We start from the raw sequence: 23244 nt of genomic DNA, 5'->3' as shown, positions 1-23244 counted from the left end.
CAACGTGCTGGGTAAGGAACTCTGGAAATTAACGTCTACATACTGTAAAGTTCCCAAGGTTGAGAAACACTGGCCTAATCCATTATACATGGGGTTACAGGGGATAAAGGAGAAGAAGTTACTCTTTCCTGAAGTTCTAGACAAAAAATGGGGCATAAATTGACTGAAAAAAAGAAATAGCTTGAAATTGAGTGAATAGATGGCAAAATAGTAGATAAGATCCAATTAAGGTAAGTTTAAGTATGCTTTTGGAATCATATAATTCTAATTAACACTCCAATACTGGAAGTTTTTAAGAAAAGATTGGACAGTCATTTGTATGTATAGGGGTTCCTGCCTGAGCAGGGGGTTGGACTAGAAGACCTCCAAGGTCCCTTCCAACTCTTCTTATTCTGTTATTTACAGCTGAAAAGACACTAGAGGAGGCAAATTTAAAACTTGAATACTTTCCATTTTTAATGTGACAGAACAGATCCACTTGAATTTATTTAAGCATGGCTTTGAATGTTAAAACTGATACTATAAAAGTTCATGGCTTATAGATGTGCATGATGGATTGGTTGGCTGTGCATATACTATATAATGGGAGACTAGTAACAGCTGAGATAACTTGTGTATCAGAGGTAAGATTTATCTACACTTTTGCTTGCTGCATTGCACTATTCCATCTATAATTTGATTTTTTTTTCAAAAGGCCCTTTCCTATTTCACATGATGATAATGATGATGACTAATATAATCCTTGTTAGAATCAGTTATGGGTGAGAAGAAGTCTGCTTAATAGTATTTAGACTTTGATGCCAGTCTTTAAGGGTCTTTTCTTGTTTTTTGCTCACAATGCATTGCTGAGGAGATGGCAATCAAGTCAGTTTATGGTGAGTATATTTTTAGACCATGAACCTAGTTTGGGAGGGAGGCAGAGAATGTAAGGGAATTTATGCTTGATTATTGTGGCTGAAAGTCCTTGGATCTGAAACAAATTCTTACTCAGAGAGGCTCCTCGCTAAGATGAAGAATTGGCATTTGAGGAGAGAGAGCATAGCTCTGCTATGGAAGGATGGCTGGATGAGAAAGAAATCCAAGAGAGGCAGGATGCTTGGGAAGCTGTGGGTAACGTTCGCAGTCCTTTTCCACAAAACTTTCTAGCATGCTCACATTCCTTCTCTTTCCCCTTTTTTAAACTTCACAGGGTGAAATTGTAGATAATATAGAACTCAACATGATGCACACCATGGACCACATAGAGAAAGCACGTGAGGAAACCAAGAAGGCTTTAAAATATAAGAGTAAGGCACGCAAGGTGAGCCTCTCCTATAGACCTCCAGCTTGGCGCTCTCAGCCACTTTGCCAGCTTACACTTTTCGCTTCTGCCTCTTTCTTTGGCTTCTGCCATCTTCTTCCTCTTTAAGGGAGCCATGATTGACCGCATAGAGAGCAATATGGACCAGTCAGTAGGCTTTGTGGAGAGGGCTGTTGCTGACACCAAAAAGGCTGTAAAATTTCAGAGTGAAGCACGAAGGGTGAGAAGAATTACAGGAACCCAGCCCCATTTCTCCTGCTTTAGACCCTAGTCCCAGTGTTTATTGAACAGCAGATGTCTTTCTGTCAGCTTTGTTTTTAGATTCAGACCCAGTTTTTTTTGTTCCTGCTTTTCCTGTTCCTCAGCCTACCCTGCAGCCACTTCAAAACCCATCCATGTTGTCAATAAATGTTATTATTTTGCTAAGCACTGCTTTGTTTCATGAGTGGCCATCTTATGTTCCTTCCCTTCAACATGAAGAAGATCTCTTCTTTCACAGCTCTTTTTAAAATATTTTAAATGTCTTTGAAGTATGTGAGGCTTGAACTTCTCTCAAGCACTACTCTAAATATCCTCTGCTTCTGCTTTAAGTTGTCTTTCCCTTCTGTGATTGTGGTTTATGTGAAGGCTTATCCCTGCTACTTTTGGTAAACTATATAGAGGGTGTAGCACATGGCTGTCGAAAATCCCACTTTTAGTAAAATTCTCCCTCAACTTTAATAATATATGGTAGGCAGAGGTTCAGTCACCTAAGAGTGATTTTGAATCGGGAGTCGGTAAGTAGAAAATATTGAAAGTTCTGCAATTGGGAAAGGATGAGGTCTGCTTAGTTGAAAGTGGCAAGGAGAACTAGTTTGCTTCTACTGTAGTTTTCGCTTCCTGCTGTAAGAAAGCCAGACACTGAAAATAGTTGAAACCCATTGTTCAGTCTAGCGTCACAGAACAGTGTGTCACTTTATTTCAATTTTTATGGCTGCTTCTCTCAAAATACATGGTTCTGAAAGGCTTGTGAGAAATGAAAAACTATGTGAAAGAACAAAATGTTTTCATGATGAAAAAATTAGCTGGTTTGGGGGATGTGGCAGAAGAAAGCCTGAGAATTACAGCTTTTTGCATTTACCATGCAGTGTATGACATAAATTAAGACTGAAAGTATGTCTTACCAGGATCTGCTAGTACTTTTATATAGAAAGGACATTAAAGCAGATTTGTCCAGATTTGTAAAACTGAACTTTGAAAAATGAAACTCTAAATTGACAATTACAGGCACTCTGCTGGCTGATGAGGGAAGGATCCTCATTATGGCTTTGGTAGTTGGCTGAAGAAATAATCCACATTGGATTATTGGTTACAAGGCTGTGAAGAGCATTGAGTTCTAAGGAAAGTGGGAGTTTAGGAGCACATATCAGCATGCAAGTAACACCTGTGGGTGACTCCTTAAGTGATCCCAGGAAACTCAACTGCTTTAAGGAACTGATGAATGGTGCAGAACCATATGCACATCAGAACATCTTTTTTCTTTTGATTCCAAAGTCCTACTCTAATTTAGCACATCTCTGATTCAGATGTTCAGGTTTGGATTGCAAATCCCATTTTAAATGCAGACTGGATCTGTACTATATTGTATATTTTTTTTCTCAGCAGGTCCTGGCCAGATCCAGCCTATTTAGAAACTTTAGAAACTTTATCTGATTTCTCTCACAATATCAGATTTGATCCCAATCTTTTCAGTTTTCAGAAATATCCCGCTGACAGAGTCCAGCATCTATTTACGCTAATTCTTCCCAAAATTCTATTGGATTGGAAAAATGATCCAATTTAGAACTTTTAGTCTACTTTACTAATATAAACAGAAGCCACCAAGTCCAAATGAAGCTTCCATCCTGTTCCCTGTCATCCTGATCTTTCTGAACCCAGCCTAAGAATTTAAAATAAAATCACTTATACACCAGAAATTGTCTTCTGGTTGGCTCTGATAATCCAATCTATTCTAAAAACTGAATAGTTGGATGGAGGTTTCTAAAAACCTGAAAACCTGGTTTTTTGATCTATCAGGCCTGGACTGAAGGGGTTTTAGCTTTTAATATTGTTTTAATTGTTGGGCTTAATTAATTTAATCTATTTTAATTTTATACTATTTTTATATTGTATTTTATGTTGCCCTGTAAACCGCCCTGAGTCCTTCGGGAATAGGGCGGTATAAAAATTTAATTAAATAAATAAATAAAGCCAATGTCACTATTTGTTCATTGGCACATTCTCACTTATTGCAATGTAACTTAACCTTTGAACTTTTATTTACATGATTACTTTTTTTAAAAAAAACAAGTTTTATTGGTTTTTCAGTTAAAATCTACATATTTAGAAAGCATCATGATGACTGGGTAATCAGAGATTCAGTAACAGAGTTTTCAGTACATAATTCAGGTGACATTATCAAACCATCCTTCTCAATTTCCCTTAACATTTCATACAACCAGTTTAAACTAGTAAATTTCTAGAGATAGCATGGTCAGTTGAAAAATTTGTCAATTCAATTTCATTGAGATATATCTATGTCCTCTTATCAAAGTTTACCTAATTTTAATTGTAATTATATTATTCAAATTTAGCCTTTAACATCCCAAATAATACTCACAACCCAAATTTCCCTTATTTCATTACAGCAAAAACTATAGCATCTAACATATACGCAGTGGCTGAGTAGCTATGTTCTACCTAATAAACATCGTCTGTTTCACATCCTAATACATCACACGTTACTGACAGGGCCACAGCCTATATTTATCAATCTAGAACTATTTATACACAACCAAATTCTGTTTTAAATTTTAGCTAATTCTTAATTCTTGAATAGAATAATCAAACGTCTTTTAACATCAAACGTGGGATCTATAAACCAAATTTCCATTATGTCAGTGCACAAATTATAATGTCTAAAATAAGCCTAATACATAAACACATTCTAGTTCTATCTCATAAACATTTTCTATTTTAGATCCTGATAGATCACTGATTACTAAAAGGATAACCTTTAATGGTTTTCTAAGAACTCACTTTTTAAATCTAACTCGGGCTTTCTTTTTTTGCCAATCAGGTCTCCAGACCAAGGCCTTTGAATTGCCAGATAGGTCTCCCTTCGCTCCAATACATATTATTTGAATCGAAGGAGGCCATCTAGCCATCAGTGGTCTACAAAAACCAAACCATTTGTAATCATTATGTTGTTGCCCTGTTAGTTCTAGTCTGTGTATTTGCTCTAAAAACTTTATCTTCAGTTCGGTTTGGATTCGTCTTCCGTCTGGGTTCATCTGCTTTAAATAGAGAGTCTTATCCAATTTTGTAATTAATGCTTGGCTATCCAGACTTTCAGGAAACTGTCTTTGTTGATCTTCCGCATCCTCTATGTTAGCATCACTATCTTGCACATTAGGTTTTCCCATAGTATGTTTTTGGTCCTTAAGGTTATTTGCCATAGTGATAGTTCCTTGTACTTTTAAAGTTGTCGGTTCTTTGGATAGTTGTTGCTTATATTCCTCTGTCTCAATAGTAATATCTTCCAATTTTATTATGTTCTGAAGTGTAAATTCTTTAGTTGCAGTTTGGGTTTCAATTTGTGACTTAAGGTTGGCATGTAAATTATTAAATCTGGAGATAGACATCTCAATGACTCTGTAGATTGTTTCAAGTATGAGGTTATAATTAAGCAAGGTTTGTGGCTGATCCTTCTCCATTTTGTAATAATTATAAATAGTCCTTAGTGGAAGCTATTTTTCAAACAAAAATCAGTAAGAGTCCTCCTCCACAAGTCTAAGCCAAATTCATCTCCAGCTGTTTCAAGTTTTTATCTTAATGCCAAGGTCAGTCCAAAATGTAAGCAAGCTTGTTTGCCAATAGTACTAACTAAATATCCTCAGAGTACTTCAAAAGACAGTATCTTTTCATTTATTTCTTTTTTTGCCCCCTTTTTAGACTAATAGGTAGAATAGTCCATTTCTGTAAATATAGGAACTTTGGGCCAAAAGTAGAAAGGCATTAAGTCCAATAAATCAGTATAATTTAGTAGAAAGCTGTTTCTTTTCTCTCCCAATGTAGACAAAGACCGCTCTTGAGGAGAGTGGGGAAAAAAAATCCCTTCCCTCTCTCCTTGCAGGGGGAAGCAAATTCAAGAAGCTTTTGACAGGGAACGTAGACAATTAGGAAAACAAGAAGGCAGTTCTCACCCAGTTTTCAAGTGCTTTCAAGTGCTTTTTTGTGCTTTTGGCTTCGACAGGAAACGGCTAAATGATGGGCCATGGGAGTGGCCAATACTTTCTTCTTCGGTTCGGAGAGTAGCTCCAAGCCGAGGGGAGGGCCGTCGCCCTTCTACCCCCGACTGGAGAGACCTCTCCCCCGCTCATCACCCCTCCAGGGTGACTTTCAACCCCTTTACAGGGGCCCCCCGATGAAGAAATCCAGGTGACACGAGGAGCGAATCCCTCGCACGTCTGGGAGCACCAAAATTCCAGAACCGGAAGCCTCTTACATGATTACTTGAATAGAACTGAGTGTGTATACATTTGGGAACATAGTCAGTGGTGATTAGATTATTTGTTGATTATGCATATAGATTGTCAATTCCAGTAAATCATAGAATTACAAGCATTGGTCCTATAATGGTATGTGGAAATGACTTTGAGAGACAGGAAGAAAATCCACAGCAAGGGGAACTGTTGGATAAAAGGCAGCCTAGCCTGTAGAAGAAATGGAGACATGGCAAACATCTCAGAAGGGACACTTTCTATTTTTTTGGGTTGTAATGCTTTTCATCCAATTTGCTCAAAACTTTCTTCCCATTTGTTGGCACACCGTGGTTAAATATTCCTTTTTTCCCCACCTTTCTAGAAAACAATAATTATCATTGTGATAATAGTAGTCTTGCTGGGAATTGTAGCTCTCATTATTGGACTTTCAGTCGGACTGAAATAAAAGTAACCAACTGGGTTTCTGGCACTGAATCGTAAGTAGCCTGTGAAGTTGAATTATTCTTTCAGTTCTTGACTGCTTTTTCAGGATTACTTTAATCTGTCATTGTCAGCGAAGATTTTTAATGTTTTCCTCTCAGTCTGAAGATCATAATACTTGGGGTCAGGGCTGATTGGTTTGTTTAATCACAGTACCCAAATGTATCCTTTGGTTTATAAAAAGAACTGCACATAATCCAATATGGGTCTTTCCATAATGTGTGGGACAAGGGTGTCCAATTTGCAATTTTACATATGCTTCTGAATTTTGGCTTCCCAGCACTGGAAAGTAGTAGAAAAGAATGACCAGCTTCATGTATCAAACTAAGCCACAATATTATTTGTGTGGTTTCGGCTTTGTACCACATGCCCTCTCTGCCATTGTTCTTTTAACAAATAATGTTATAGCATCATTATACATGAACTAGGTCACCATGGCTTAGTCAACTACTCTTAAAATAAACCTTGCAAATGTTTGATAATCTGGAGAAGTTTGAGTCTTTCCTCAAATATGATGTATTCTTCCTGAATAGGCGTCTATTGTATATTCCAGGGCTTTTCAACCAGTGGTATGGGTACTACCTGTGGTACATTGGCACCAAGCAGGTGATACGCAACCATCCTAGAAAAGTGGTAGCAGGGGAGGGGAATGAGCTGAACTGGTGTCAGCACTGCACAAGCCTGAGCAAGAGACAGCTGGAGCTGCAGGGCTGTCAGGGCTCCACGGAAGCACCAGGATAAGCGCTAGGCTCCAGCTGGAGCTCGGTGCTGATCCTGGCACTTCTGAGCCCAGAAGAAGTGCCGATCAGCTGGAATGTTGCAGCATCTCCAGGGTCTTGTGATTTACATTCAGATGCTTAGCAACTGATTCATATTTATGATGGTCACAGTGTCCCAGGGTCATGTGAAGTGACCAAAACCTGCTGCAACCACCCAGCAGAGGCAGGGGGGAATAAAAACCAAACACCCCCCACCCCACCCCCACTTCCAATCCTCAACAGAAATGCTCAAACAATGAAAACCTCAGACAGGAGGAAAAGCGCTGCCGGGTGGGCAGGCAGGCGTCTTGCTCAGCTGTGGCTTGGGAGGGCACTTTTTTCAGTGCCATTGTAACTTTGAACAGTCACAAAGCTAACTGTTGTAAGTCGAGGACTACCTGTACTTCATCACTTTTTTCCTTTTTTTTTTTTGGATTATCAAGTTTTTGACACCTTGCTAGGCAACTGGTGGTAGTCGGATGTTGCTATATCCTAAAAGCGGTACAATGGGTGAAAAAGGTGAAAAGCCTTGGTATATTCCACAAAAATAAATTGTATTTGAGAATGGCATTAACAGTACTGCTTGGTCCTCTGGTAAAATTACAAGGCTAGAAATTGGTTGATTTTTATGTTTGGTTAATCTATGAAATTTTCTCTTGATAATATAGGTCCCTGTTTTTTCCCATATTAGTCCCATCACTTCCCCTCACCATTGTTCTTTGAGCACCTCACTCAGTGTAACTTTTTGTTATACCTCAAAGATGATGGTTTTCTCTTCTATCTCTCATTGCCTTTTTGTAGATTAAAGCTTAAGGGCAAATAAGGAAGTCCATTGTGGGGGAAAATATATAATTGGGTTTTAATTGGAGTTTAATAGGGGTTTTATTTTATTCAAGGACTAAATTTAATTATTTTAATTGCTCTTAACTTTTGTAATTTGTATTGTTATTTTAAATTCCTTGTGAACCGCCCTGGGTCCTACGGGAGAAGGGCGGTATATAAGTCCAATAAACATAAACATAAACATAAATTTTAACTCATTTAAGTTGAATAAGGAAGGCCATTGTGCAAAAGAAATATAATTTTAACTCATTAAGTATACTGAAAGTTAGGTAAGGGGATGATTCCCATCATGGTCTACCATTCTATAGGAGTTTCATATATTGATATATGACTACAATAAAGTGGGCTGCTCTTTCCTTTTTGAGGCCTAACCTTTCCCATTTTGTTCCTTTCCATCTTCCAGACATTCCCAAGCTTCTTCTAAGTCAGTAGCAAGACTTCCCTTCTTGAACTTCAATGCCATGGTTTGTGCTTTCCTTCCCTACCTTGCTTGGATGAAGTATGAATGGTGCTTGGAGTGCATTTGCACCCGGGCTTCCTATGAGAGCCGGCTGTTCCAGTTCCATTGCCTGAAGACCCTAATGTACCTTCCTGCAGCCAGAAAATCCAGAAATCTCATGGCATTCCAGACAGAAGTTCTTGTCTGATCTGCTCCTTATCCATTCCTCCTTTCCTTCCTGATTTACCTCCTGGCTTCAATTGAAGGATTTCTTGTGGAATGATCAACAACACAGTGGAAATGAACCTTAAAGGAATTTGGGGAGCCTTATTGCCTACCTCAGTGCTGTAATTTAACCCTTTCAAAAATATTGTACAGATTATTGGAGATGTCAGACTATTGCTTTCAAAAAAATCCATGTTAGAACTAAGACTTAAACCACTAAGTAACGCCTAATCTTTACCCCATTTTACTCCACTGGCTGGAGCAGATTTTGTATTTTTTACAGAAAACATGAAATGATAGCCCAGAGGGAGTCCTTCGATTCACATGAGCACTTAAGGGTAGCTATGAGCATGAGTCTGCAGTCAGTTAAACCATTCTTGGAAGACAAAACAGATTTAGGCAAACAAACAAAATTCAGGCACTCCACAATGACCAAGGTGTTCAGTCCGTGTTTGAAATCAGGCCAATATCTGTGTTTTGCATTAGCACTCGCACCCTTGAAATCTGAGTTGCTTGTATTTCATTAACTACTCAGCTCAAATGTTTTGGTATAGCCACAGATATTCCATATTTTCGGAACTTAGAACTGATCTGAGTAAGAAGGAAGACCTGTCTTTAAATACTCATTAACAAAGACACTCCCTGGGATATGTGTTACTTCCTACTGGACAGCTCCTTTCACTTGTGGAATGCAATTATATTTCTGAGGTATTGTCAAGTAGTGGTGTATGCAAATGTATTTTGAGTTTGAAACAATCCAGTTTTGAGGGGTTGCTCTGAGTGCACTAACATTGTTTGACCTTGGAACTAAAAATGAATATGTCACCTTGAGGGAGGACCACTTCCAGTACACTTGAAACAGTCCCTTTTAACCCAAAATGTTTTTGTACTGCTCTATTAGCAAAGTTTAATTTCTTTCAAATCAAATACTGAAGGCACAATTATATTTCCTCTGTTTTTCTGGTATATATAATTGTGTTCACAGTCTATCTGTTTGAGGACATGAAGATTAGGGATGTGTGTGTGTGAGTGTGTGTGTGTGTAAGGGTTCTTTCTGTTTTAATATTTTAAATTTTGTACTGACAGTTTCTGGTTGATAAATGTTGCACCCATCACTGAACTTGCTGTTTGTAACCTGACCAAGGTTTGTAGGGCAGAAAAACTGGTCTGGATAAATACATTGGGTTTAGTTGATGTGGCATGGCAGCTGAGACCCATGTCTATCATCTAATCTCGTTATAAAAATATTTTATATTTTTATGCTTGGTAAAATCCTTCTCTTTTGTTAAAGATGAAAGAGAAAGAAGCTTTCTTTCATGAATACTGTTATAGCATTAATGTTTTTTCTGATAGAAATTCCCATTAATTTTTTAAACCTTTGTTTTGTATATGAGAACATTTTGCCATGATTAAAACTTGTATGCCCTTTGGCCTGCTCAAAAACACCTGTTCCACTCTTACGGTGGTATCACTCATGGAAATGGAAAGATTTGTGTATTGCTTAAAAATGTGAGAATTTTTTTAGTTGAGGGGGTACGTTTTTGTTTATTTAGAGAAACTAGTTATATCATCAGAAGAGTGCCAGGTTTTTTTCCCTGGGGGAAAAGTTAACACAATTGTTGTCTTCAAAATCAGTATATTTGCTGCATGGAAATCTACCTCAGAGACTGAATCAACCAGATTCTCTGCTTACACCTGATTTTTTATGTGAGGCTGTAGACGATTCATTTTTATGGCAGATTTGGGGACTCTGACAGTAGTGTTTTATGCAGAGTTAGAGATCAGCAGCATATTCAAATTCTATAGAGATAATTTTCTTTCTAATTAATTAAATGAGACATAATAGTCCTTTGATTGGAACTGAAGAGAAAGTGATTTCCATTTTGTCTGGGAAGATTAGTAGACTAGCTACTAATTCCTAGCAAAATCTATCAATTTCTCCACCAGTTCCACCGTTCAGGTCTTAGTTTGTCCAGCCATGGTGGGTAGATAAACAATTTATATAACATTATTTTAAGGGTACACCGACAGAGCTAAGAAGGTGGGGTGGTCTCTCTTGGCTTTGATGTCTGTGGCTTGCAAATGGGGGTGGCAGTGAAATGACCATTTATGAAAACTATCTGTAAAGATGGGAACTGCACTTCAACATACTAAGCTGCCTATGGACAGCGGAGATTCTAGGAAATTGTTTTTTGATGAAACTTTTTAAAGAAATGAATAAATGAATTATTGGAACATTGGTCTGTAATTTTTGTGTCTGTCCACTGAACTCCTGAAGCAGTGGGTATCATCATACAATTAATTTTGAGGAACATGTGCTTCTTTTGGCCTGTATCATGTTTGCCATATGGTTGCAGCGTCTGTAGGAAGGTATGGTAAGAATGACTACGAACACAGAGGTACTCCCCTTATGTATTTTTAGGATACCAACCTGAGCTGAATATTTTTCTCTCATTGCCAGTAATTATAGAGAGATGTCCTGGTAAATGAATCCACAACTAGAAGTGATGTTTTGGATAGTGCCCTTTCCATCTAAAGCAGAGGTCCCCAACCTTTTGAGCACCAGGGACCGGTTCCGTGGAGAGAGGTTTTTCTGCGGACTGGGTTGTGTCTGGTTTCATGTACTGCCTGCATCCCATGGATGGGGCTTTGTTTGCGCAGAGCAGTTTCTGGCATGCCATGGCCCAGTGCCAGTCCACGGACCAGGGCTTGGAGACCCCTTATCTAAAGCAACTGTGGATTGTACAAGTCCCAACATGAACAGGGCCTAACAGTGTTATATAAAAAGAGCTTGGGGAGACAAAAACTCAATGAAGAAAATTTTGCAATGTACTGGGTCTGTGAAAGAATAGCTTGTATCTTCTTCACCTCCTCTGTGTTGTCCCTCAACCTTCTATTGTATAGTCTAAAATCACACTACTACAGGTAATCCTTTACTTACAATTTGTTTAGTGACTGGTCAGTTACAACGGCACTGAAGAAAGTGACTTACAACCAGTCCTTGCACTTATGCACATCGCAGCATACCCACAATCACATGATGGAAATTCGGATGCTTGTCAACTGGCATGTATTTACGACAGTGGTAGCGTCCCAGGATCACATGACTACCATGTGTGACCTTCCCAGAGAGGTGCTGGCAAGCAAAGCCAGTGGGGAAAACTGGATTCACTTAACAAATACATGATTCACTTAACAACTGCAATGATTTGCTTGACAACTGTGGGGAAAAAGGTTGTAAATGTGACCCATTTCCATTGTTTAGCAATGGAAATTCTGGTCCCAATTGTGGCTGTAAGTTGAAGACTACCTGTACTATGTGACTTATATAAAATAAGCCCTCTTCTTCCTCCAATTCTATCACTGCCTTGTTTATTAATATATCTGGGTATTTTTTCCTCTTGCTGAGCAGAAGAAGATAATGATTATGTTATGCTGCGTCATCCTCATCATTATCCTGGCTTCTACTGTTGGGAGCTTCTTTATGTGAACACTCATTCCTTGTTCTTTGCCATTTGTCTCAGGTAAGTTGTATGCAAATACAGAAGCGTAGTGTAACATTGGGATCCTCCAAGTTGGGCTTGTATTAGGCTGTATTTCTATTTTCCACCTAGACTAGTACGTGCCTAGTTGTGGTGAAAATGCTTCACCTGATACTTCTCTGCAGCAAATAATTGTTTACAGAAAAACAGACATCTACATCTAAGTTTGTGCAATCTAGGCAAGTGGGGTTAAATATCATATTCCTAAACCGAATTAAGTAAAAAGATAAAATACATTCTAATTAACAGGAGGGAAACTCTACATATTAAAGTAATTAACTTCCAGGATCTTTATTGGGTAATATGTTCAAACACCACTTACGATCTCTGTATTTTTTCATTTCTCTTTCTTTTCAGGATGGATCTGTAAGATGATTTTGGCCTTTCAGGCTTCCCCAATCCTTTATCTCCTATTCTTCCACTTTTTGGAGATGTCAAAATGTCTTAGTTGGTACAAAAAAGAGGAAGGAGGAGCCAGAATAAAGCAATGATTAGAAACCTTAGCTTGAAACGGGGGAGTGAACATTAGAACATAGGGGTCTTTTTTATAACAGTCAACCAACCTCAACTAACCTAAATCTTGACTGATCGGTCAACATTAATACTTAGGTTTTATGGGAATTCATTACCAGTTATGCTGGCTCCTTCTACCCCAGTGTAAACTTGTTGGAATTGAAACCAAATTCTTGGGAGATATTTGAAATGATTCTTATGGAAGATGACAATAAGCTACATATTCCCCTGCCTTATCTTTGCTGTCAAAATTTACATGCACCTCCTTGCTTTGAAATGTGAGGTGCTTTCCCTGGCTATGCTTTCTGCTTCTAAGGCTCTCATATTCCAGCTGTAATGATATGAAATTAGATATCTGGACAAAGATCTGTCCTATATTTTATCACTTTCGGAACAATATCCAGAACAATCTTGGTAAACCTTGTGATGCCAGTCACAGATATGTATACATTTCTAGCTCGTTTAATTGTAGGATGGTAAATTCTGACCCAAGCTGCAGCCATTGGTATTGGAGGCAAGGCTCTAATGTTCATAAAGATTTGTTTGGACATAAACTCTATCAACATATTTTTACATACTGAATTAATACATTTCTTACATACTGAGAGAAAGTTTGCCTTTTATTTAAAGAATTAAAACTTATTTATTCAAGCATGTAATATTTATTGCTTTGGATCATGGCCCTGGTTAGGATGAGTAAGCGTAGTTAGCATATTAGTCATTTTATCCTGGTCCAATGATACCCGTTTAGCTTCCATTTGGGTAAACTTCTATTTTCCCCTTTGAAATGAATTCATCATTGGATAGGGAAAGGGAGATATTTGTAGCTATATAATGAACTATTCTAGTTAATTCCAGATTTAAGTTATTCTGCTACTGGTCCAAAAGCATAGATGTTAACAAAGGAATCCTCCTGAATAAAAAGTTTATTTCATCTAGAATCATGTGTGATGGACTAAGTCAACGAGGAATTGCTCAGATACAGTAGTATGTGGGGAAAAAAAACAAATTTGGGTCTTAGAACCTCCTAGGATCTTCCCAGTTCAGCTCCAAATACTGGAATAACTTCTTTTCCATCTGGATTTATAGCAGGGATAGGCCTAAATACACACTTTTAAAAATTTATATACTACTAAAACTTTTATGTTTGTTTGCAACATTCATTTACCAAATGGTACATATTAATTAGGGCAACAATTTTTGAATCAACGTATCTCAAATGGGCAAACGTACCAAATGCGTCCAAAATCCTGGGCCCATGACTCCTGTGAGATTGAAATGTGGCGAATTTGTAGCTACTTAGTGCTGCCAGTCAGCTGCAGTTACATTACTGTCATTTGTAAAGCTCCCTGTCAACTTCCTACAAGTCAACGGGGAAGCCAGCCAAAAGTATAAACTCAATCTGATTGCCCGTACTCCCTTGCCACCTTCCCACAAGCTATGTCTTTGCTTGTAGGATGCTGGCTGAGAGCATCAGCAACAGGGAAGCAGGCAGGAGAGGTACAGCTTCCCCATCCCTCCTGTGCTCACGCCACACCAACCACTCACACCCCCTTCCTGACCCATGCTGCATCTTGCGCACGCTCCCCAACCTCTCCACACATTTGCGCACCCTGCTCAATCCACACTACACTCATCCGTGTCTTCCCTGATTCACCCACCTCTTGTGCACTCTCTCCAACCCATGCTGTATCATGGCTGGCTCTGAACCAACTGGCACCTCTCATACACCCCTAAACACATTTCCCAACCCATGCAGCACTTTCATGCATCCTTCCTGTCCTGTGTAGCATGCAGCTGTGTGCCCTCATGCAGGCAGCCCTGTGCCCCCTCCTTCCCAACTTGCACCACTCTTCCTCGACCTGCTGAGCATCCCTTGTGTACACTCATGTCCTCTTCTTCATCCATGCTGCACACCTGTGCCCCTTCTCCAACCCACATAGTATCTATTTTTTAGTTAAGCCAATGGGGATGCTGGCAGGAAGAGGGAGGAAAGAAAGAGGAGGGAGATTAGGCAGGAAGGACAGGGAGGGGAAGAAAGAAGGAGCAAAGAAGAAAGAGGGAGGGAGGGAGATTTCCCAAGCTTCCTGCTAATGTCCCATAAGAAACTAGGGAAGTTGACAGGATGTTGGAAATTGCTCCTGCTGCCACTGATTTTCTTTGCCTGCCTTTGGTCCCTCTATTTGTCTAGGTAAGGAAATACCTCCGAAACGACAACCCAACAGATTATGGAATTGTCTAGTTTTTATTAAAGGCTGCCTGAGTAGTATTCGTTAGTTTTTTAATTAACAAATAAAGAGTAGCAGCAACAAAGGGCAGCTTCATTTTTACTTCTACATTGATCCTAAAGACATTTTTACTGTAGTAAACCACAAGGCTGTGATGCTATGTGGGAACGTCCTGAGGAAACAGGAGGAAGACTCTTGCCTAGGCTGCAGGCCTTCTGCCTGTCTCCCAAGTCATTTCCAAATACCATTACAAATGATGAGCAGCCATAATCAGTGCTTTGCTTGGAAATGCACACTCACCCAAAGAAAAGAGCATGCTGGAAGGGTAGCAAATACTTCGCTGGTTTACTGTCTGGTAAATCTATTGAGCAAGATTGCAGCCATTTTGTAGATAGGAAATAATTCCCATAAAATGTTCTACAATTCCCAGCATGTCGAGCTGTGTGTCTCATAGGAAAAATGCCTCCAGCTTATGAGAGGATAATATCTTTACCAAACTCATTAGGCACCCAAATATTTCAATTGGATTTTGAGAATTTTGTCCCAACTTATTTCACAAATCAAAGATGTACAGAATTTGTCAGACAAAGGTCTAAATATCAAACACTGTAACAAGCTTCCAATGATGAGTTTATTTATCCCAAGTTCTACATCATCATCACCACCACTCCATCACCCTCCATGCTTATTGGACTTCCAGATATATAGCCACTTGTTTTTTCACCCACAAATATCTTTGCTGAGAAAGACAAAAGTTTTCAAAGAATTGCTACAGCACAGCAGGTTCTAAAAGTCTCCACTCACACCCTGTCGGGCAGATAGAACTTTCCCCAGTAGCGACCCTTGTACATTAAGTCATTGGGGCTCAGATATTTCCGTATTCCCAGCATATTGGCAGTCATAATGCGCTCAAATGTCCATGGATTCTGGTTATTATGCCGCCTCTCCTCTTCTCTGTCCCGCATCTCTTGAAGGGTTTCCTTGCTGACTGCATGGGCTTTGAAAGGCAATTTCTTGGCCACTTGAGTTAGGAAGTATTTCACCTCAGCAAACTCACAGTGCCCACCAATTTCCACTATGATGCGACCTGATTTCACTGCTGTCACATAGTGATCAATTGCACCTTTGCCACCGCCCATACGGTGTCCTAGTCCTTTGCGAGTAATGGGTTTGTAAGGAGCAGGGACTTTCCACACAGCGAACATTGTCTTGGGATTCATGTGGCGATTAATACTCAGACGCATCACTTCAAAGTGAATCCAGCGAAGATAGCCACCATCCATTGCCTGCAGGCCAAGGAAAGTTGAGGGGGATTTTTTTTTAAATAATTCAAGTATAAGAAAGACCATGATTAAATAACTTTTTTGAAATTGCAAGAGGGGATCTCCTTTTTCACTTCCAATTGCCATTGTCTTCTACTTTTGTTTTATACAACAATGAAATTGCACCAAGAAGATTCTTACTTACCACAATACCAAATTTTCCTTCAGTAAATTCAGTGCCTTCTGTAGAAGGACCTCGGATGTCACGTAAATTCCTGGGTTCTCGCCTAACCCTGATCAAGTTTGGTCCTCTCTCAACCATTTTCAATTTGGGTTTCTCAGGAATGATTATTCCTAAAAGAATGGAATTGTAGACTCAGGTTTTCTCAGAACTGCTTTTTAGTTGGACTACTCAACAGATTTGCTCAGATTTCTGAATTTCAGCTCATGAATTATCCTTGTGCCTCCTAACTGCCAACCTTCCACAACCATACAAGAGCACTATCACTATCTTTTAAAACAAAACATTATTTAGAAATTACTAAGTCAAGAGACCAAGGCATCTTATTTGAGAGCATCTGGTTAAAGTTCTGATAAAAAATAACTGATAGGCTGATAGAAATTCTGTCCTTTTATGTAAGAACCAACTTCGAAGGAACATAAAGAAGGAAGTACATGCCAGCAACTTAATCCAAAGCGATAAATAGAATCCACATACAGCAGGCAAGTACATGGTATTGACCAAAAGAGGGAGTACTAGAAGTGATTGCAAAAAATGTGTGCCTATTTCAGCTTTGGAACTACAGTAGTCTAAATTGGCCTTAAATTAGATTTCCCATACATTTCAGTGACACTCCTCAGAGTTATTTAAAGATATCACATGTATTTTTATTCCCTTCAATTAAATCTAAGTTGTGGCCAAGGAAAGAGCCTATCACGTTGCTAAAGCTAAATTCAAAAGCGGCAGAAGATAGGGTGGATTGTCTACTGTCCATGGCTTTTATTGAGATAAACTGAGCAAGCTATCTCTGAGATTTTTTAAAAAAAAATAGGCTCAAATCTACATCTGAAATAATATAAGAGGCTCTGTGGAATAAAGTTATGATCTAGGAGCAGGTTCTAATCCAACCTGAGCTAAATAACTATCAATGGCATAGCTAGCATGTTACAATTAGTTTGATTTCAGGTCTGATACAAAGAACTTTTTAACAGATGTCACAGTATTGATTTGCAAAGTATTATAAAATGTATATAAAGATGACCATGTGCATTAATTGCATGACACCTCAAGGGTATACACTGAAAATATTTTAGAAGCATATGCCCCAGTTCCATCAGAAGAAAATAATAAAGTATAGGTGTTCAAATTATGCACGTGTTTATCAGTCTGGAAAATTCTTCCTTTTGAAATTCATGAGGCTCTACATTATACTTTTAGAGGCCTGCCTATTTTTTCACTCATGCCTTTCATTCATATTTATGTATGTGTTTGTGAGTGCCCTGTATACTGGCTTCACTTGTATTCTTCTTTCCCTGAGTTTTCAACTATACATTTTTTAAATTATCTATATTTTATATTTTAATTGACTCTACTGTTTCAAGATTTGTTCTTAAAATGAGAAATTTATCTACAAACCCATTAAACAAATAGCATTCATAGGAAATTATTTTATCTTTATGGTATTCTGTGATATGCTTGACAAATGTCAGCAACAAGAATTTGGAATGTTAAAGATAAAAAAATGTACGGGGGGGGGGGAATGTGTTAGTACCAAACCAAAAGAATGGTATATTTCTCATTTTGTGTATTACTATAAACATACATTTAAAATCAATAAAAGTAAGACCACTTCAGTAACATTTTCCTCTATCCCTTAGCACACCTGTATAATCTGGAAGCGGATCATATTTCCTGTAACCAGCACTGACAATTTTGATTCCACCAAAACCTAAAAAAAAAAGTACAAAAAGTTATTGCCAAAAAGTAATTGGCCCATACACAACTCTTCCATCTAACAAACCTGTAGCATATCCTGGAAACCTTTCTCTCATAATAGGAGTTGGCTTCAGTTATTCTTCCTCTGAAGATATTACGTTGTGTAGCCTATCATGCATGCTGACTGGGTATGATGGGAATTATAGTCCTAACACTTCTGCAAACCACAGCAGCTTATTTGAGACTGCAAAGAATTACACTCAACAGTACCTGCCATACAAATAGTGGACAAAAACCAGTTACAATGTCACTTTCAAAGAAAATCCTGAGGAATCAAACACAAAAGGTTCAACAATTAATAGAATAAACTGCTGTTTCTCAAGACCATCGCCAAACCATCTCCCCAAGCTGGCAACTAAGGACAGAACTAAAGACAACGCGCCAGACCGTAAGACCTCATCCTCCTAAACTTCATTATGAACTACTCTTTATTATAAATAAAACTTGCAGTGGATAAGGACAATTTATACTGGTTAACGTTTGCTTCCTTTCACAACTATTACAGATACGAAATGACTGTACCGTACATGCCAGAGAGGCAGGCATGGAACAGGAGCTCAACCATTTAACTCCATATCCCTAACAAGTGTGTGTGTGTGTGTGTGTGTGTGTGTTGTGTGTCTGTGTTGTGTGTGTGTGCGTGCGTGTGTGTCTCACCTGAAGGCGTGGGCGTCCCCGCGAGGGCGCTTAAAGGGCGCCTAACCAGCCTCCACATTCCTTTCACCCCGAAGACGAGCCAACCTTGTAGAAACACCAGGCGGGATGGGGAGGTGGGGTCCCCGGCTATCGCCCCGACAAAGTAACGGAGAAAGTTATCGCCTCTCCTCTGCTGTATTGCGAAGGGCGCGGGTCTAATCCACCCGGGCAGTAACGCTTCCGGTGGGAAGAACTCAAGGAACGTACCCAGGAAACAAGCGCTACGATATTTTGGTTCCGGGGGAAAAAAGCACGCTCGCCGGTTCTGTGGTGCTATAGCGAGGAAGACTAGGCTGTTAGGAAGAGGAACTTCGATCCATCCATTGTTTCCTGCATATTTTAGATATACTATACCGAGTCAATTTATTTTCTGTGACATCACGGCGAATAAGGGCGGGGGGGGCAGTAAAGTAACCACGCTGTGCTTGAAATAGCCTAAATTTGTGGCAGTAAATCATCCTTTAATATCAACAGATCACACGGCGTAGAGCAGTGTTTCCCAACCTTAGGAACTTGAAGATGCGTGGACTTCAACTCCCAGAATTCCCCAGCCAGCTATGCTGGCTGGGGAATTCTGGGAGTTGAAGTCCACGCATCTTCAAGTTCCTAAGGTTGGGAAACGCTGGCGTAGAGGTACAGTTACTACAGTCTGTTAGTGTGGGGGTATTTTATATATAAAAAAGTAAAACCTACACAGGATCCTGTCTTCCTCCTGCCCGGCTGTTTAGTTTGGGATTAGGATAAATTAATCTAGGAGAGAGAAATTCTACTGGCAGGTGGTGAATTCTTTAATTAGTTAATAAAAAATGGGCAGTCAGGATACAGAGGCGGGGGAAAAAGTTATTTAAAAAATGATCAGCATGAAGGCCTTTCAAAGCAAGAACTTCGCTGAAAGCCATCCAGTATTGCTTTATTGGTGAGATGGACGATGTATATATTAAATAATAAAGTAAGCATGCCTGCAGTATTCAGATTCAGCAATTTCTGTCCACCGTTGCTATGGCCACCTTTCTAAAAATGTTCTGGTCCTGTCATTTAATAGGAAGTGCACATCAGGATAACTTGCAATTAGGAAAGAATTTAACTCCAGCTTCTGAGGGTAATAAACAGGTCATTTTAGAAAAAATGTGCACCTGCCCTCAGTTTTGCTGTCTGAACATAGTGTGAGACGAATCCTCCCCCCAAGTCTCTCTGCCCCAAACAGAAACCAGCTCTACAGAAATGCAGATGTGATAATCTTGTCAAAAAGATTGGAGCCAGGAAGCTTGGATTAGAAAGACAAAGATCCCTAGAATCAATAATCCCTCACACCAAAAATCCAACAATCATCAACCACAGCCCCAGGGAAGCAGGATATGGCCTTTGGGACATAATAGGATTAACCCACCACCATCAGAATACCAGAAAGGCACACTTAGACTCAGGTCAAAGTTCATGCCACAGGAACAACTCCAAACAAAAGCTCAAGAAGGTATAAAAACCCATCACTCCATACTACATGTGATCAGCTTTCCCAGAGCCATCTTTCTGACTGGCTCTCCTCTTCAATAAACTCCAACCTTCTTTCTAAAGCAGTCTCCATTTTGTTTATTCCCAGCTTGGACTGGACCCTGATGAAGATTTTTCTTTAAACAATAGACATACACACTTTTGATGGAGGACATTATTGAATCTCCTCATGAACACCATTGTTGTGGATGGAATCTCTTAAGTGTGTTGTATCAGCGGAAGTGCCCTTATGTGAGATCACCTGTCATAAAATTATTTGGAAATGAGGAAAGGTGAGTGTGATGTAGCAGAGATATGGAGTGTTAAGGCTCTATTTTCATACTGTGCAACATGATTGAGATTCTTCATTTGACCTTGCTCCAGTCTTCATCTAAGGTAGGGATTTCTCTAGCTAGAAAACTGCATTTGCAACAATGCAAAGGATGGTGGATTCTTAATGCATCAATTATTCAATCTCATTGTGTTTTGAGATACTTCCAGATGAGTCTTTTACACAGTTATCCTCTCATCCATTACCTTTCGTGCCGTAATGCCATCAAATGTGAATAGTAGGAGCCAACATCTGGAAGCACCTTAAAATAAGGATTGTTGGACAAATGATAGGCAAACAGGAGAATAACAATATATTCCTTTGTGTCATTATCTTGCTTAGAGAATTGCATTCTACTGTCTATACAACATAATCCTGTTCAGTGTTTTATCACTTGCATTGATAAAAAAGGCTTCTACTGCTTTATGTGCCCATCTCAGTTTCTCTGTTTACCTCACTTCAGATGAAAGGTGTTCAGGTGGAACAATCATTAAAAACATGCAGACAATGTTTTAGAAGTATCAATATCATATTATTGATAGTCCTATGTTTTGTTACAGTGAATGAAATTCATATCTGCAATGATATATTGTTAGCAGGAAACATGGGGTTAAAAATTGCAATGTGAAGGAAAATGTTTGAACGTCTGCTACAATGCTGTGATTTTTTTCTGTTTTGTTTCCTCTGCTGAAATGTAGTTTTGTCCGGGGTAATTTGTAAAATATGATAAATGTGTTCATTTACAAATAGGTTGCCACCATGAATTTAATAGGAAAATATTTCTGCTCTCTGAAAACAAAAAGCAAAAGATAATCAGTCAAGATGGGGGCTGATTTCTACATAACATTTTAATATTTTAGAATAATAAATGTACATGAGATATGCAAAATACTTGTGATGGTGTTTGTGGTAACTTGAATGTTCAGGGGAGGCCTCAAGGAGTATTACTGTTGATGTTAAAGCCACTATTGACAAAAATCTGAGAATGAATTGTAATGTCTTTGAAGGTGTATATTTTGGCATATTTCTGCTTTAAATCATGCAGATGAATTGTAAAACTGCTGTACATTAAAAGACCATTTGGAAGTAGCAGTGTCATCCAGAGAAGAATAAAGTAGGGAAATCATGCCCCCCCCAAGCCTCATTTACAAGTTAATTGCAAGTTTCAACCTATTCCTTTGAAGGAATGTAAAAGAGTGTTATTAATTCTTATCTTCTAGCTGGATATAGGTGGTCTTGTGATTATGGTGGCAATTGGGACTCAAACTTCCATCACTCAGTGATGCAGTTGTAAAGCATGTGATTACACTGCTTAGAGACAGCAATTTTGCCAGACCTGGTTGTCATTGTAGCCTCAAGACCACATGGATCATTAAGGAGGAAGAGGCAGGAATCCCAGGCGAGAAATGCAGGATGGGAGGTGGGGAAGGGCCATGGGCAGATCCTACAGAGCACAAAAGATCATTTATTTATTTTTCTGTTGGTTTCTAGTTAGTTTTATTTTTGGTATATTGTAAACTACTTTGAGTGTTTTGAAATGGAGAAGCATCAAACTAGTTAGTTAATTAAATGAATATCTAAGGTGCTTGTCTCTCACTTTAGAGATAGCCTTCTATTTCAATAGGTATTACAAAACACAGAAGATAACTCTGGAGACCAGAGTTAAAAAGATAAAATACTTGTCCATCAGAAGTTAATGAAATGGAACATAGTCTTCCTCATTTCAGTAGGATGTATTTATGTCCATTTCAATTATATTATACATGCTAAATTTGTATTCATATATTTAAATCAGCATATGCTAGCGTTACTCAAATCTCTGCCCATTTATTTCGATGCGTTTCAGTTTGCAGAGCAAAGATCTCTTTAAGATTTCTCTCTATTTTGCATGCCCATCTTTTTTTCTCTATGCTGAATATATCCCTGGCAACATGTAATAAAATTGTCAGCCCTTTTGTAAGTATTTCATTGTATATTATCTTATAATAATTTACTTTTGTTGACATTCAGTTATTCGTTTGAAACATATAATACATTTCATACATCAAATCAGCACTTTTATTGTCATCTTGCCATATTTTTTGTCTGAAAAGGGCATCCTCTGATAGAAAGCAGGCTTAGTCCTATCTTATATTGTAGGTGATAGTTCAATATCTACTGAACATAGCCACAATTTCCTCATTATCTTTCGGCTTGTAGCTGGCAACACCTGTAAAGATAAAAATATGATGTTGAAAAGTAAATCATACTCCCTACATTAGATATAAGCTTTCAATATGTATAGATGCATGCAGATACTCAGCTGCCTTGCATACATGACCACAGCCAGTCACGATGAAAAATAGTATGCATACAGTAATATCACAGTACAACCCCATACTATCATAGTGGCATTCTGATACTAGATGCAAATGCATAAATTGTAAGATTTGAGTCATGAAGCACAGTTTTTCATTTGCCCTGTGCCCCTGCAAAGGATGCCTAAGCTGCAGCTGCCATGTAAACTCCCCAAAAGCCACAGCTGCTTTAAAGAGTAGAAAACAAGTACTATATTCACACTTCCAAGTGTACTGAGGCATCTTTCTAGAATCAAATCCAAAGCACAACATACTCCTATCCA

General features: G+C 38.7%; 2 protein-coding genes across 2 annotated transcripts in view; one reads left to right on the top strand and one right to left on the bottom strand.

The window, feature by feature from the left end:
- The window catches only part of STX3 (syntaxin 3), a 38631-nt gene extending 27612 nt beyond the window's left edge, over nt 1-11019 (top strand). The window contains exons 9-11 of the mRNA XM_083348202.1: nt 1190-1300; nt 6185-6299; nt 8308-11019. Coding sequence (XP_083204328.1) covers nt 1190-1300; nt 6185-6268 — 195 coding nt within the window. The 3' untranslated portion in view covers nt 6269-6299; nt 8308-11019. The remainder of the gene's footprint in view (nt 1-1189; nt 1301-6184; nt 6300-8307) is intronic.
- Nucleotides 11020-15468: 4449 nt separating this feature from the next.
- On the bottom strand, nt 15469-18968 carry MRPL16 (mitochondrial ribosomal protein L16). Its single transcript, XM_083353036.1, has 4 exons — nt 18767-18968; nt 17997-18062; nt 16319-16467; nt 15469-16137 (listed from the first exon to the last, which is right to left on the bottom strand). Exons 1-4 carry the CDS (start codon nt 18822-18824, stop codon nt 15652-15654), a joined length of 759 nt encoding a protein of 252 aa, XP_083209162.1. The 5' UTR covers nt 18825-18968; the 3' UTR covers nt 15469-15651.
- Nucleotides 18969-23244: the final 4276 nt, after the last annotated feature.

This window comes from Vipera ursinii (assembly GCF_947247035.1).
Source record: "Vipera ursinii genome assembly, chromosome: 1".
In the NCBI taxonomy this organism is placed as follows: domain Eukaryota; kingdom Metazoa; phylum Chordata; class Lepidosauria; order Squamata; family Viperidae; genus Vipera; species Vipera ursinii.
This window is presented reverse-complemented; position numbering and strand designations above follow the sequence as displayed.

Excerpts from the sequence above, each read along its gene's own strand:
- MRPL16 (XM_083353036.1), bottom strand. The coding sequence starts at position 18,824 with ATGTGGAGGCTGGTTAGGCGCCCTTTAAGCGCCCTCGCGGGGACGCCC. Across the intron at positions 16,468-17,996 it reads TCCGCTTCCAGATTATACAG|GAATAATCATTCCTGAGAAA; the intron begins GTGTGCTAAGGG and ends CCATTCTTTTAG. Across the intron at positions 16,138-16,318 it reads AAGGAAAATTTGGTATTGTG|GCAATGGATGGTGGCTATCT; the intron begins GTAAGTAAGAAT and ends CTTGGCCTGCAG.